This window comes from Alnus glutinosa, chromosome 3 (assembly GCF_958979055.1).
Source record: "Alnus glutinosa chromosome 3, dhAlnGlut1.1, whole genome shotgun sequence".
NCBI classification, from domain to species: domain Eukaryota; kingdom Viridiplantae; phylum Streptophyta; class Magnoliopsida; order Fagales; family Betulaceae; genus Alnus; species Alnus glutinosa.
Window position 1 is genome coordinate 11,264,741 of NC_084888.1, and position 14,598 is coordinate 11,279,338.

Here is a 14,598-nt window from a genome sequence, read left to right on the forward strand (position 1 = left end):
AAAAATAATCAATAAATCAAATATGGTTTGTTAATATTTATCTTTGAATGATAAAAAAAAAATATATTTGTTTTTATTATTTAATTTGTTTTTTTCTTCAATATTTAGCCTAGATAGAATTCTTAAGAAGCTTGCAAAATAAATACACAAAAAAAGAAAATTACGTATGCCATTTTATTTTTTTCTTTTTTATTGTGTTCCATAATTAATTTTCTAATTAATTTTTTTTTATTATTATTGGTTTGCAGCATTCAGCTAACACATTATTGTCTTTGATTTGTTTTTAAGAAACTCCTTAAGCACAAGATAACATTGCTTCACTGAAAGGTACTCATTTTTCTTGTACCCTATTAATTGTGCTTAGTTTATTTGTCAAGTAGTTTATATTTTTTTTGTGTTTGCTAATTTGGCTAAATTAAGATTTTTAATAGTTACTTTGATTATTGATTTTTTTTTTTTTCCTTATAATTTGATGGGTTTTTTGATTTAGTTAATTTTTCGTTGCTTTTTTGGTTGTTAATGCTAATAAGAACTATTATAAGTAAAAAAAATTCTAATAAAAATCTTATATTTCTAGGTACTTTTTGGTTGATTTATTAATCTATAAATTTTTCTTACAGCTTAGAAAAATATGAGCAGACCAAAAACAATCGATTCATTCTTTAAGAAAAAATGTGCGAGTCATTCAGAGGTTAATAGTGATACACCTTTAAATAGACCGTTAGCAACGGATCTTAATGCTTCAGTGATTGATGAACGGCCTTCCAAATGTCCAAGAATCCTTCCTGAAGAAATTGATGCCACCTCTCTGCAACGTGATCCAGGAAAACGTCCACAAATATGGGAATTTCCTGTAAACTTACAAGATGAAATGCGACGTGCTTATCTTAGAGCTGGCCCATGTCAACCTATTCTTAAACCTACAGAATATCCAGTTTCAGGACCGGAGAATCATCGTCGTCGATTTCAAGCTTCTTGGTTTCAGACATACTCAACTTGGTTGGAATATTCGGAATCAAAGGATGCTATCTTTTGTCATCCATGTTACATTTTTGCTAAGAAATCAACAGGCCGTCTAGGATCAGATGCATTTACAGTGAAAGGTTTTAAGAATTGGAAAAAGGTGAATGATGGAATGAATTGTCCTTTAATGGGGCATGTGGGGACAGATCCCAATTCACCACATAAAATTGCTGTGAAATGTTGTGAAGATCTGAAGAATTATTCACGGCATATTGGCAAGTTAATTGAAAAACAGTCATCACAAGAAATAGAGAATAATCGATTGCGGCTCAAAACCTCAATAGATAGTGTTCGAAGGCTAGCATTTCAAGCATGTGCATTCAGAGGTCATGATGAAAGCTCCGACTCAAAAAATCAAGGTAACTTCATTAAATTGATAAAGTTTTTAGCAACTTTTAATGATAAAGTTGATGGAGTTGTGTTGACAAATGCTCCACGGAATGCCAAATATACATCACCCCAAATTCAAAAAGAAATTTTGCATATCTTTGCAACTAAAGTACGAGATGTGATTCGTAAAGAAATTGGGGATGCTAAATTTTGCATTCTTGTTGATGAAGCTCGGGATGAGTCAAAAAGGGAGCAAATGGCAATCATTTTGAGATTTGTTGATAAAGATAGTTTTATTCGAGAGAGATTCTTTCATATTGTCCATGTCAAAGATACTACTGCATTAACTTTAAAAAAGAAGATATGTGATTTCCTTTCTTGTAACGACCTCAAAATTCAGAATATTCGAGGTCAGGGATATGATGGAGGTAGTAATATGCGTGGAGAATGGAATGGGCTACAAGCTTTATTTCTTAGAGAATGTCCATATGCATATTATGTGCATTGCTTTGCTCATAAGCTACAATTAGCTTTGGTTGCAGCATCTAGATAAGCAAAATCTGTTCGTCAATTCTTTGAGAATTTGAATTTTATTATCAACATTGTTGTTGGTTCTTCAAAACGCAATGATGAATTGCAATCTGCTCAAGTTGCTGAGATTGAAAGTATGATTGCTTCTAATGAAATTGAAACTGGAAGGGGGGCCAACCAAATTGGTACTTTGCAACAACCTGGAGATACTCGATAGTCTTCTCATTTTAATTCTGTTTGTAGCTTGATAAGAATGTTCCATGCTACTTGTTCAGTTCTCGACACTATCTCAAAGGATGGAACCAACTATTCTCAGCGCGGTGATGCTGAAGCGGCTTATATGGTATTAACATCATTTGAATTTATTTTGATATTACATTTGATGAAAGAGATTATGGGATTTACTAATTGTCTTTGTCAAACTTTGCAACAAAATTCTCAAGACATTTTAAATGCCATGAAATTGGTTTCAACTACAAAATCACTTCTTCAGAATTTGAGAAATGAAAAGTGGGAGCATTTCCTTGATACTGTTAAATCATTTTGTGAAAAAAATGAAATTGATGTTCCTGATATGAATGCTCGTTACACTAGAGCTCGAGGTAGATCATGTCGCCAAAATGAAGAATCTTTCATGACAATGGAGCATCATTTTAGAATTGATGTATTTATTGCTGCAATAGACTTCCAATTGCAAGAACTGGATAATAGATTTAGTGAGCATACAGTGGAACTTCTTCGTCTTAGTGCCGCTTTAAGCCCTCAAGATGCATACAAATCATTTAAGATCGATGATATATGCAGCTTAGTTGAGAAGTTCTATCCTCAAGATTTTACCGAGCAAGAGAAAATCATTTTGAGATTTCAATTGGATCATTATAAGCTTGATGTGCCAAAACATTCAGATTTTCAGAATATGTCCACTTTATCTGAGTTGTGCAGAGGATTAGCAATTTCAGGAAAATCAAAGATTTATAATTTGATTGACAGGTTGATTCGTCTAGTGTTGACTCTCCCTGTTTCTACCGCTACTACTGAACGAGCATTTTCTGCCATGAAACTTGTAAAAACTAGATTACGTAGCAGATGGAAGATGAGTTTCTAGCAGATAATTTGGTAGTTTATATCGAGAAAGAAATTGCTAAGGATTTCACTACAGAGATGATAATGGATGAGTTTTATTCCATGAAAGACCGTCGACGTTGAGCACAATTCGAAGGAGATGTGAAGTTTTTTTTTGATTTTTTTTTTGTACATGTCTATAGCAAACTAGAACGCTTTTGTATTCGGATGAAAAGTTATTTTTAAATATAATTTTATAGACATGTAACTTTTGTATACAGTTATAACTTATGGTTTACTATGAAGTTAAGTTTAACTGTTTATTAAGACTTGTTTTTTTTATTATTATTTTACAAGCGGGCGCACATTGGACTATATTTATTTATTTACGTTCGGCCCCCCCTTAAACTAATTCCTGGCTCCGCTCCTGTCTATTGGCCTTTGGTCAATTGTATTCCCTTTTGGGGCTCATATTCAGTAATGAAGTCTTCAGTTTTCATTTCAAAAAAAAAAAAAAAAAAAAAAGAACTGTTTTTAGTTAATGTTTTTATTTTTTTTAAGAAAAATTAGAATAATTTGACAAATAAGGGGCGAAGTTGTCAGCAGTTTTGAAACAAAAATAAACCACTAAATGAGAATTTGATTTGATATGCTACAATACAGGGTATTTGAAGACGGGTCGGGTGTTTGAATAATATTCGTTTGTGGCCGAATGAAACCCAAAAAAACCGAAGAAATCGGTTTGAGTTTCAAACTCCAAGGCGCTAGTGAACCCATGTGAATCGTCTGACCTATCGCCTAGATGTCCTGCAAATGCCTGTAGGAATGGAAAGACAGCAATCAAAGCCGGTCTCCAAAAGAAAAGAAAAAAAAAAAGGTTGGTCCCACCCTTTAAATAATTAAATAATAATTATTTAATTCAAATAATATTTTTTAATAATTTTTATAATAAATAAATATTATTTTAATCATTATTCAACACTACTTTTCATAACACTAATCATTATACATAACTTTTCATACTTATGATCATTTCTAATAATTTTCTACCATTAAAAAAATACTAATTTTTAATCTCAAAAATTCAATACCCAAACATAATTTAAAAAAGAATTCTAATTCTACTTGTCACTCAAACATATTTTCTTTGCCTCAAAATTTGCAAACAAAATAAGATTTTAATTCTGATTTCAAAAATCTAACATTCAAATGGACCATAAAAGTATAAAACCAATTCCAGTTGTCGCCTTGGCATATCTCATCCTACCAATCCTGGTAAAACAATTTTCTTGTATGTTGGGTATGTTTGGCAAATGATTTGTTATATTAGAATAGTGGGTTGTTATTTTTTTGAGTTAGTAAAAAATAGTAGATACGATATAAAGTAAAAAAATTTGTATAAAAAAGTGAAAATATTTTATATTTTAGTGAATTTTTTATTTGAATAGTAATACAAAAAATTATTGATGTGATATAAAAAATAAAAAAAGTAAAAATATTTTAATGTTAATTATTATTAAAAAATGTGAAAAATGAGAAAAAGAGGTGAAAAATAACGGCCCACTCCCGTAGCATGCCATGTTCATTGCCAAACATGGCCATTAAACCCTTTCCCCAACTACTGCTCCCCTTTTGCAGGTACTGTAGGTGTCAGTACGAATTACTGAAGCGTGGCCTTATCAAACAGCTGTAATAGCTTGTTGGGAAGGAAATTGGTAGAGAAATGCAACAATTCCCACCACCATCTCACCCCAATCCCACCAACACTAGAGTGATTTTACTTTTTCATTTAATAAATCAATTTTCAACTTCTTACATTTAGGAGTGGTGGGATTGAGGTGGAACTAGACTAGACAGACTAGACTCCAGACTAGTCAATTTTAACATTAAACAATTTAAAGTGAAAAAGGAAGAATTTAACACCTCCTTGACTCCATAAACCAAGACGGACGACTGTCCAAAGACTTATAAAACTCACCGATCACCACAGTTTGCTCAGGCAGCACAGGCGCACAGCAATTTTGAGCGATTTTCTTCGATTTTTAGCCCAGCGAAAGCATCGAAGGCTTGAAGATTATGAAAATGTTTGTTTGTAGAAAATAAGAATATTATACGATTGTAACTATGTAAAAAAGTTTTGTTGGATAATTTATGTTGAATTTGTGAAAGGTCAGTTCAATTTTAAAGACAACTTAATCTTTTAAAAGGACTAAATTGGTTGATTGCACTTAAATTTGTGAGAGCTAGAGTGGCTATGAAATTAAAATAGACACGAGAATCCTTCTAGTAACGAGGGCAATTGACTTGGTCAGGAAAAAAAAAAAAAGAACAAAAGAAAAAAGAAAATCTTTTGATTGCGTTGCTAAAATTGTTCTGTTGACTAATAGAGAAACAGTACTATACTTTTGCAGTATAAAGCATAGCATGGGGGAAAACATGTTCGAATGAAGAAGATGAAGCTTAGATCGATGACGATGGGGTTCAAACATTTCATCTTTGCATTGCTCGCTGGTTTGGCTCTTCTACTTGTGGTTCATGCCCAGGACCAATCAGGTATTATCATCATCTAAATCTTTGAATATATAGCTAATTAAGGGATTATCCTGTCTTATATAATTATCTGTATGTCCCTGCAGGCTTCATAAGCATAGCTTGTGGGTTACCAGTGAATTCTAGCTTCACCGAGAAGAACACAGAGATAAATTACATTTCAGATGCGACATTCATAGACACAGGTACAAGTAACAGCATATCAACTGATATCAAAGATAGCCATCAACAACAGGTATGGAATCTCAGAAGCTTTCCTCAAGGAAACCGCAACTGTTACAGCATAAACGTCACAGGAGGCACTAAATATTTGATCCGAGGAACTTTCTTGCATGGGAATTATGATGGACAAGATAATTTACCACAATTCGATGTGTATATTGGAGCAAATATCTGGGAGACAGTCAGAGTGGACAATTCATCGATTAGTATCTGGAGGGAGCTCATACATGTCCCGTCTCGAAATTATCTACAGCTCTGTCTTGTAAACACGGGCCGCGGGACACCATTTATATCAGCAATAGAGTTAAGGCCATTGATAAATGCCTCCTATGTCACAAAGTCTGGATCATTGGCACTCAATTGGCGCGCAGATGTTGGATCAAATGAAGGATACAGGTGAGTCATTTTATATGATATATATGATCAAGTCATCTGCATTACTAAAACCAATAAATCATTTTCATGATTTAAATGATGTAAATTATATATTTAGGTATCCAGACGATGTTCATGATCGCTATTGGCAGTCCTTAAACTACTTTAGTTGGACAAATTTAAGCACCAATCTTACCGTTGACTCCCAAAATCACAATGATTACCAAGCACCATCTGTTGTCATGAGTACTGCCGTCACACCTTTAAATGGTAGCGCTCCCTTGGGGGCGTTCAAATGGGACTCAGATAATGCGAGTACCGAATATTATGTCTACATGCACTTTGCTGAAGTTGTAAAGCTCGAAGCCAACCAGTCCAGATCATTCAACGTTACCCTCAATGGGAAGTACTGGTATGGACCCCTTGTTCCCGATTACTTATCTACAACCACTCTGTATAGCCCATCGGCCATAAGTGGATCGGGCAATTATCAATTTTCACTCGTCAAAACTGAAAAATCAACACTTCCACCCATCCTCAATGCATTTGAAATATACAAAGTGAAATATTTCTTGCAATCAGAGACAGACCAAGAAGATGGTACGTACGTTGTTCCGACCAATTGAAATATCTATGCTTTTCACTATATATATGTCCTAGCTAGTTCGCGTATATTTGACTGACTGGGATGCGTGTTATGAAATTTTAGTTGATGCCATCGCAAAAATCAAGTCAACGTATGGAATAAAGAGAATTTGGCAAGGAGATCCGTGTGCCCCTAAAGGATACTCGTGGGATGGTCTAAATTGTAGCTTTGAAGCTAATACTCCACCTAGAATCACATCCTTGTAAGTCTATCCCTTCGTATAACCTTTATGACTTCAAACTTAATTATCTTGACTCTTAATTTAAGTTATTATTGTTAAACTTAAATTACTCAGGACCTTGTCCTCAAGTGGACTAACTGGACAGATATCTGCCGACATATCAAACCTCGTAATGTTGCAATATTTGTAAGGATCCACAATTTACTTGACTACATCAATTACAAACATCATGATTATTGCCAAAGTACACATTTTTTATCCCCAATTAATATTAACTATAAGTGATTCGCTCATTACAGGGATCTATCTAACAATAGCTTAACTGGATCAGTGCCTGATTTCCTGTCTCAATTACAATACTTGAGGGTCTTGTAAGATACTTTTTATTTTAAGACTCATACTACAAATTTCATGGTTAAACAAATGGAAAAAAAAAATGTTCATTCTATCTTTGCATGCAGAAACTTAGAACGAAACCAGCTGTCCGGTTCAGTTCCAGCTCAACTAATTGAAAGATCAGACAATGGTTCATTATCACTAAGGTATGATTTTTTTTCAATGACCATGATTCCATGAACGTATATATCGTTTACTCTTATAATTTTGGCGAAACTACTATTGGGGTTGCAACTTTCTCTTCCACCACCAAAATCATAAAAATATCATAAGATAAAAATTTAGAAAAAGTGAAAAAATTAAAATAAGCAAATACATCAGAAAAAACGAAAAAATAAAAAATTCTGAACTTTTTGCTTTTTATTTTTTCATTATCTTCTGAATTTATTACTATTATTTTGCCTCTTTTTTTTTTTTCATCATTTTTTGCTCATTTTTTTTCATTTTTTTTTTCTTTGCGAAAAAACCTAAAGCATGGGTTGCAACTACTAATGAGACATCAAAAAATTATTTTGACTTTTAATTGCATGCCTTCTTCTAACGCCATCAACACTACAATTTTCTAGTGTGATTGACAATCCAAATCTAGATCTATGTGGATCCGGATCGTGCAAAAAGGAGAACAATACCGTTGTTCCAAACCTAGATGGATCTGGTTCGTGCAAAAAGAACAATATTGTTGTTCCAATAGTAGCATCAGTACTTGGTGGATTGTTGATCCTCTCGTTGATTGGCGTGTCGGATCTCGAACCTTTTTAACTTTCTGCAATTTTTTGTCTCGGCATACTATACTTCAAATGAACCATCCATGTTGGTTCTAATAGACTATTTGTTTTGTAATATGTACTAAATTTACCTTCATGTTTAATCCAACTTTTCTCACAATAATAATAATAATAAGTTACACTTTTCTCGTAGAAACTACAACTCATATATTACTTGCCTCCTTAAACGTTAATTCAGTGCAACTGGAAATCAGTCGTTTGCTCCCTCCTTCCAAATAAGTCGTTTCACTTGATGGAAAAACATATGAAACAACTAAATTTTCTTTGACAAATATCATTAGACTAATTGGTTTTTGCTATAATTTTTTTTTTTTTCTCAACTTTTTTAGTTAAGTGTTTTGAAAGGTGTTTTTTGTATTTTGATTCGAAGTTTTTTGTGTGATAGAAAGTGGAGAAGTGTTTTTAGTATGATCCACATTAATTGAAAAACTATTTCATGTTGGGTTAACATAAGAAAATTGTTTGGTAAACTTTTTGAAAAATATTTTGTGTTCTCAAAGCAACAAACATTAAATATACTTATTTTACAAAAACACAAGCTTATTTTATTAGGCATGGTAGCTGGCGCACCTTCAGAGGTATACTATTCACTGAGTTTTCGCAAAGAACCAACTTTTTTCTTCTAGTCATGCGTATACTATAACAGCCACCAATTTTATAAACTTTTGTTTGAAAACCCCCGTAGCTGATATAGCACACACCGGCTAATAGAAAACATTTAAACATACTTGGCAACTAAGATTATAGGTAGAATTTCTGTTGTGGAAACAACTACGTACGACCTCACCTACGATAATACTTTTTGATGCAGTGAGACTTAGAAAACAATGGCATTTAAATCATGCAACCATTCGATACCAATATACATAAGTTCTTTTTCTATCGAGACTCTTATGCATACTAATACGTCTAGCAAAACTACAATATACTTATCATGAAGACATCACACAATTTAAACAATGCTATGCATGCTCATAATAGTCTTTTTGTTCATTGTGAGGCTTACCCTCTCTTCCATTATTATGAGCCTCACGCTCTCTTCATTATTATGAGTCTCACGCTCTCTTCCATTATTATGAGCCTCACGCTTTCTTCCATTATTATGAGCCTTACGCTCTCTTCCATTATTATGTGTTCATGCTTTATGCTTTACAATTCAAACTCTATACTCCTATTCTTTTCAAATCATGCTTTCTAACTCTATATTCCTATTCTTTGCAAATCATGCTTTCTTCAAATACCATGAATCAATCAACATGAAATTTCATCATTCTTCTTTGCATAGTTAAATCTCAACTGCAACACACTTTCAGATACTTCAAATCAATTCAAAACCTTTCATTCATGCATAATTTCATAACATCATTGATATTTCAACATAATTGAAACTACTTAAAACATCCAAAACATACATGTTAACATATCGTTGGTTCGGTAAGAAAATCATATATCATTTGCATTTCTATAAAATACATAAAAATATCTTTTCTTAGTGAGTAGAATACTCACCTAGGTTGCATTGGACTCTGGACTCGAACATCCCACTGGGTTCTCGTCACTTGGACACAACATGGGAGAACCAATTAAAGTCTCCAATGATGACACAAGCCTGTAAACATTTATGACGCTAGACTATGCTATTGAACTCTAGACCTAATGACACACAAGCTACCCACGTGCTCACGCGTCGCATTACCCACTTCTAAGTCTAGCCAAGTATCTTAACTATTATTAAATTAACGCTTAGGTTTAGGTTCCTATTATGTCATGTTTATTAACACTAAGGTGGGTTTATTATTTTATTAGGTTATCAATTGTTGTTGCATTACATTATCATTGCTAACCCCCCTTTTATAACATTTTATTTATTTACTAAGTTAGTAATATACATCTAACTTACATACTTGTGTATGTACATGTATATACATGTGTGTGTATACACATGTATAAAATGCTCACCAATCTAAAACCTAATCCAAATACGTATAAAGATGCCGCTTAGTGATTCCTTGTATATAGGCTATGGCTCCAACGCTATATAATCCTTATGTATTCCATTTATTTATTATAACCATTTCACCTACACTATTTACTCATTCCTTAATTTATTTCTAGTTAAGTATATGTTCTATCAATCGGCTCATAGAACCCAACGCCCAACACTTACCTATTTATCATATTGTCTTAGTGTCCTTATGCATTAACTCTTGACCTTCTAGATAGTCAAATTGTATAATTTTTCTTTATCTTTCCAACGACACCAATTTCGTCTCAATCTGATACTCGAGCAGAAAGTTATGATAAAAACACTGAGACATGTGCAGAAAGCTTCTTGAAAACCTGAAAAAGCGTTCGGACGATGTTGCCCTTCCGTCCGGACAGTTGTTGTTTCCTGATCCGTGTCTAAACATGAAATCCAACTACTTGTCGAACACTGAATGGCGTCCGGACAGTATTGCCACGTCGTCCGGACGGATGCACTTGAACACTGGATTCTTCTCGAACTCTTAATAGCGTCCAGACGATTTGCCATTACGTCCAGACGGATGCAATGTTGAACAGTTTGAAGTTTCTAGACATTGATGAGCGTCCGGATGGAAAGTTCTCGTCGTCCGGACGGATGTTGCTAACTGAAGAGCGTCCGGATGGGATCACACATCGTCCAGACGGTTGCTTGGGATCCGACTTTTCTGAGTTGGAATCTACACAGAATCTTCCTTGAACACTGAAATAACTTTCATGAAGCTTGTGACACTTGCAACTTGTCATAATACGGCTCTTTCCACATTAGAAAAATAAACTACGAATATCTGAAGACTCTGAAATATACGGTATCCATGTGAAAGCAGCAACATTACATAATAGTAATTTTGTCAACAGAATGCAGCCAATAAAAAACTAACAAACTCCCCCTTTGGCCATTCTGGGACAAAAATCACTAGACCGGTTAAAAATACATTCCCGGTCCAAAACTAACAAATACTCCCCATTTTTGTCTGAAAGGGACAAAGAGTAAAACAGAGTATGAGAAGGACCACAGTAATAAAATACTTCCCCTTGATGTCTTAACAGAATAAGGGTAAACAGAGTATATAAAATCCACAAACAAAAACCTTCTAAAATCCAAAACAATAGGAAACTAGAGAAAAGTCTGCAAGTGGCCCAAAAGAGAGGAACAAAAATCCTCCAAGTACCAAATCCTGGTGATCCACTGAAATCAAGTAACGGAGAGAAAACTGTATAAAAAGCTGGATTTGAACTACTTCGGCTTCTAGCTCCTGAAGCCAAGAAACCATAGACTAAATAGTTTCAGTCACTTCAGTCTTCTTGCCCGAAACTGATAATCCGCAGAAAGAAATCCTCTAAATAAGTGGTCTGTAAGACGATAAAGAAGATTCACCGCTGAATCTTTAACTGGTACAGATCTAGAGGAAGAAGTTATGGAAAACTATGTATGAGCGAGGGGAATGAGCTCATCTAAAATTTGAGATCTCTGGAACATATGATTTCAACACTGGTCTATTTTCCAAAGAGCCCTCTGTCTAACACTATGTTGGAAGCCGCTGGACAACATATTCCTGAAAATATTTAAACAGAAATCTATCTAAAAATAACACCACAATGAAATATTAGATCATGTTAGTTTCAAAATAATGTGGTATTATGATGGCTATCAATTGGATGCATAAAAAAAATACAAAAGTAGATATAGCAATCCAAAAGACACAGATTAGAAATACCCATCCAGCATAAAGACAGAAAAAGATATTCATGCATAATCTCTCAAATCATAATCAATTAAAGATTCCAATATTCTAAAAAGAAACAAAGCTTAAGAGAATAAGGAAAGTTAAAGGTAATACCTGGGAATGAGAAAAGATGTGCTGAAAATGCCAAAATCTCGAGATCAGTCCGAGAGAAAACACACACAACACAACATGATAGAATAGGCAAAAAGTAGTGTGTGTGTGTTTGGCAGAGAAAGCAAAAAGCTCGCTTTCGGACGTGGCACATACTCGTCCGGACAGCATGCTATCAGATAAAAGATCGACAGAGCCGAGCACGTCCGGACGCAAGAACATGTCCGTCCGGACGCTTCACACTATAAGCTGAAAAGTAAAGGGAAATATGCAGAACAAAAATTTCCTAACATTAGCTTCAGAACACGCATGTATAAATAATTGATAAAATAGTCAAATAGCATTTCAAAAATATACCAAGACATAATTGAGAGTTAAGAGTCAATAAGTACAAAAATTTCCCTGCAGATAGAAATTTTTCAATAGTAAACTTAACTCATGCAATGTGTGTGTGTGTGTGTGTGTGTGTGTGTGTGTGTGTGTGTGTGTGTGTGTGTGTGTGTGTGTGAAAGCTTTCTCAATAAGGTATGAAGTTTACTGAAATGACTTAAAGCAACCAGATTTTCTAAATAAGAGAGAAAATCAATGTTAGATTAATCAAAAGTCAAACCTTATTTTATTAGAGCCTAGTCACCCTCATCTGATACACTCCCCCTAAACTGCAACACTTTTCTTTTACTTTGTTCTTTAGTGACCGTCTATTTCCGCAATGATTTGGCCACTGACTGTTTCTATAGGAACAAGTTCAAGAACAGATTTATAGTACAAAAGTAGTGGATCATTTTATTTATCCATATTTATTCAGGTTTGAAAGCTTTTTATCACTTGGTGCTGCAACCTAGAAAGAATGTCAGAATTTATGGGTTCTAGGTTCAACTAGTGAGTTGGTCAATTTGATCATCTTAGCAAAAAAATATCTCTCATTAGAATTTTCATAAGCTAAAAGTCAGAGAGAAAAAAAAAATGTACCTTAGGGGAGCTTTGGATAGTGCACAATTTTTCATCTCATGAGAAAAGCAACTACCTAGCATTAAGATACACAGGAAAACTTAGCAGATATCAGACATAAACTCTCAATCATATATAAGCATATTCAATTAATACACAATGAACTGAGATATTAGGCAACAACACATACAATATCTGAAAAGCTATATAAAAAAAAATTCTGCCTCTTCTCCCCCAATTTTTTTTTTTTAAAAAAATAAAAGCAGAAAAAAACAACAAATACATGTTTAAAAAGAAAAGAACATATGTCTAAACAAAGCATGTAGGTAAGAGCAAACCTGTCCTCAGGGAGAGAGGTTTGACTATATCAGGATAGTAAAGCAGTGACATGCTTTCTCTGTCATCCCTAGAATGTAACTGCAGAAAATTCTCAAAGCAACCAAGAGAAAATCAAGGGATAGAAAATGTAGTTCCTTCAAACAGAATGCAAGGCAAAAATAGGATATGACTGATAAACTATGCAATGCAAAATACACCTTACATGCGCTAGGATTTAGGAACCAAAATCCTAGGCATGGGAGACCTTACCTACTAGGTGAGTCCACTCTCCCTCAAGGGGTGAATGGTTTCATCATTCCTTACCCATATCTTCTTTACCTGTGAGGCAGGGGTGTGAGCCATGCCCAAATTGATTAGTCTGACTAGGACACTCTTCATCATGTTGACAAGCCCTTCATTGGTCTGTTTCTTCTTGGACTGGTGAGGCTTCATTCTGAAGCATTCGGCCTTGGTGTGGCCATACTTACCACATAGACGGCATGGGGGAGAACCCCTTTGAGGATAATGTTGTTGTTACTGAAAAGCATGATAAGGCTTGGAAGGTTTAGAGCTAAACTTACCTGTCTTTTGCTTTGTTTTCCTGATCCGAGGCTGCTGATGTCGGATCTGAGGACAGTGTGGCCTGAAGTGTCCAGAGACACCAAAATGAAAGCAGGTAGGCTGACTTTGTTTGCTGAAATGCTTCTTGAAGGGCTCTGCAAATTTACGATTAGCATTTTCAAAAATAACAAAGTCCTTACCTCTTTGAGATATATGCCTCCTATGGGGTGGAACATATTTATCTGAAGATGTTTTCTCAATAAAGCCATTTCTGGAATCCTCCTGCTTCTTCCAAGGTTTGTGAGATTTTAACAGATAACACTTTGGTCTAATATGACCAACCTTCCCACAATGACGACAAATAAGAACAAACTTACCTTGTGTTTCCGAATCCTTGGAGTTAGGCTTCACACAGTTATTTAAGCAAGAATTTTCAGAATTATCCAAACAAGCAATGTCTACTATCACATGCTTAATAACAATAGAATCTAATTCAGAATTAGAAGCATGTGAAGTAAAAGCACTTAAATCATCAACAACTAGATCAGGCTTGTTAGGGATCTCTGAATGAATACAAAGCATGCTTTTCAAATTATTACAAGAGAATTTTTTCAAAAGATACTTTGATTATTTTAATTTATTCTCTAGTGTATCAACAATATCAAAAAGCATGGTATTCTCAGATTTCAAAAAGTCAATCAAAACATGTGATTCAGATAATTGTAAAATCAAAGACTCTTTTTCTTGCTTAATCTTCTTGAGTTCTTTATTGGATTTCTTAAAGAGTTTACCTATCAAAGGGTATCTTTA

The 14,598-nt window shown here is 34.2% G+C and overlaps 3 protein-coding genes across 4 annotated transcripts in view; all 3 read left to right on the top strand.

Annotated features, from left to right (window-relative positions):
• Positions 1 to 631: 631 nt before the first annotated feature.
• LOC133863160 (uncharacterized) lies at positions 632 to 1,906 on the top strand. The gene has a single exon (XM_062299141.1). The coding sequence runs from the start codon at positions 632 to 634 to the stop codon at positions 1,904 to 1,906; it is 1,275 nt and encodes a 424-aa protein (XP_062155125.1).
• A 231-nt stretch (positions 1,907 to 2,137) lies between these two features.
• LOC133863161 (uncharacterized) lies at positions 2,138 to 2,989 on the top strand. Its single transcript, XM_062299142.1, has one exon. The coding sequence runs from the start codon at positions 2,138 to 2,140 to the stop codon at positions 2,987 to 2,989; it is 852 nt and encodes a 283-aa protein (XP_062155126.1).
• Positions 2,990 to 5,344: 2,355 nt separating this feature from the next.
• The window catches only part of LOC133863637 (probable LRR receptor-like protein kinase At1g51890), a 37,233-nt gene continuing 27,979 nt past the window's right edge, over positions 5,345 to 14,598 (top strand). Inside the window, exons 1-8 of one of the 2 annotated variants that reach the window (XM_062299673.1) lie at positions 5,345 to 5,499; positions 5,583 to 6,114; positions 6,212 to 6,693; positions 6,803 to 6,941; positions 7,035 to 7,106; positions 7,220 to 7,291; positions 7,382 to 7,462; positions 7,883 to 8,180. In XM_062299673.1, the coding sequence (XP_062155657.1) occupies positions 5,391 to 5,499; positions 5,583 to 6,114; positions 6,212 to 6,693; positions 6,803 to 6,941; positions 7,035 to 7,106; positions 7,220 to 7,291; positions 7,382 to 7,462; positions 7,883 to 8,075 (1,680 nt within the window). In that variant the 5' untranslated portion in view covers positions 5,345 to 5,390 and the 3' untranslated portion in view covers positions 8,076 to 8,180. Of the gene's footprint in view, positions 5,500 to 5,582; positions 6,115 to 6,211; positions 6,694 to 6,802; positions 6,942 to 7,034; positions 7,107 to 7,219; positions 7,292 to 7,381; positions 7,463 to 7,882; positions 8,181 to 14,598 lie in introns of those variants that run through there. The other variant, XM_062299672.1, reaches the window with a different exon arrangement.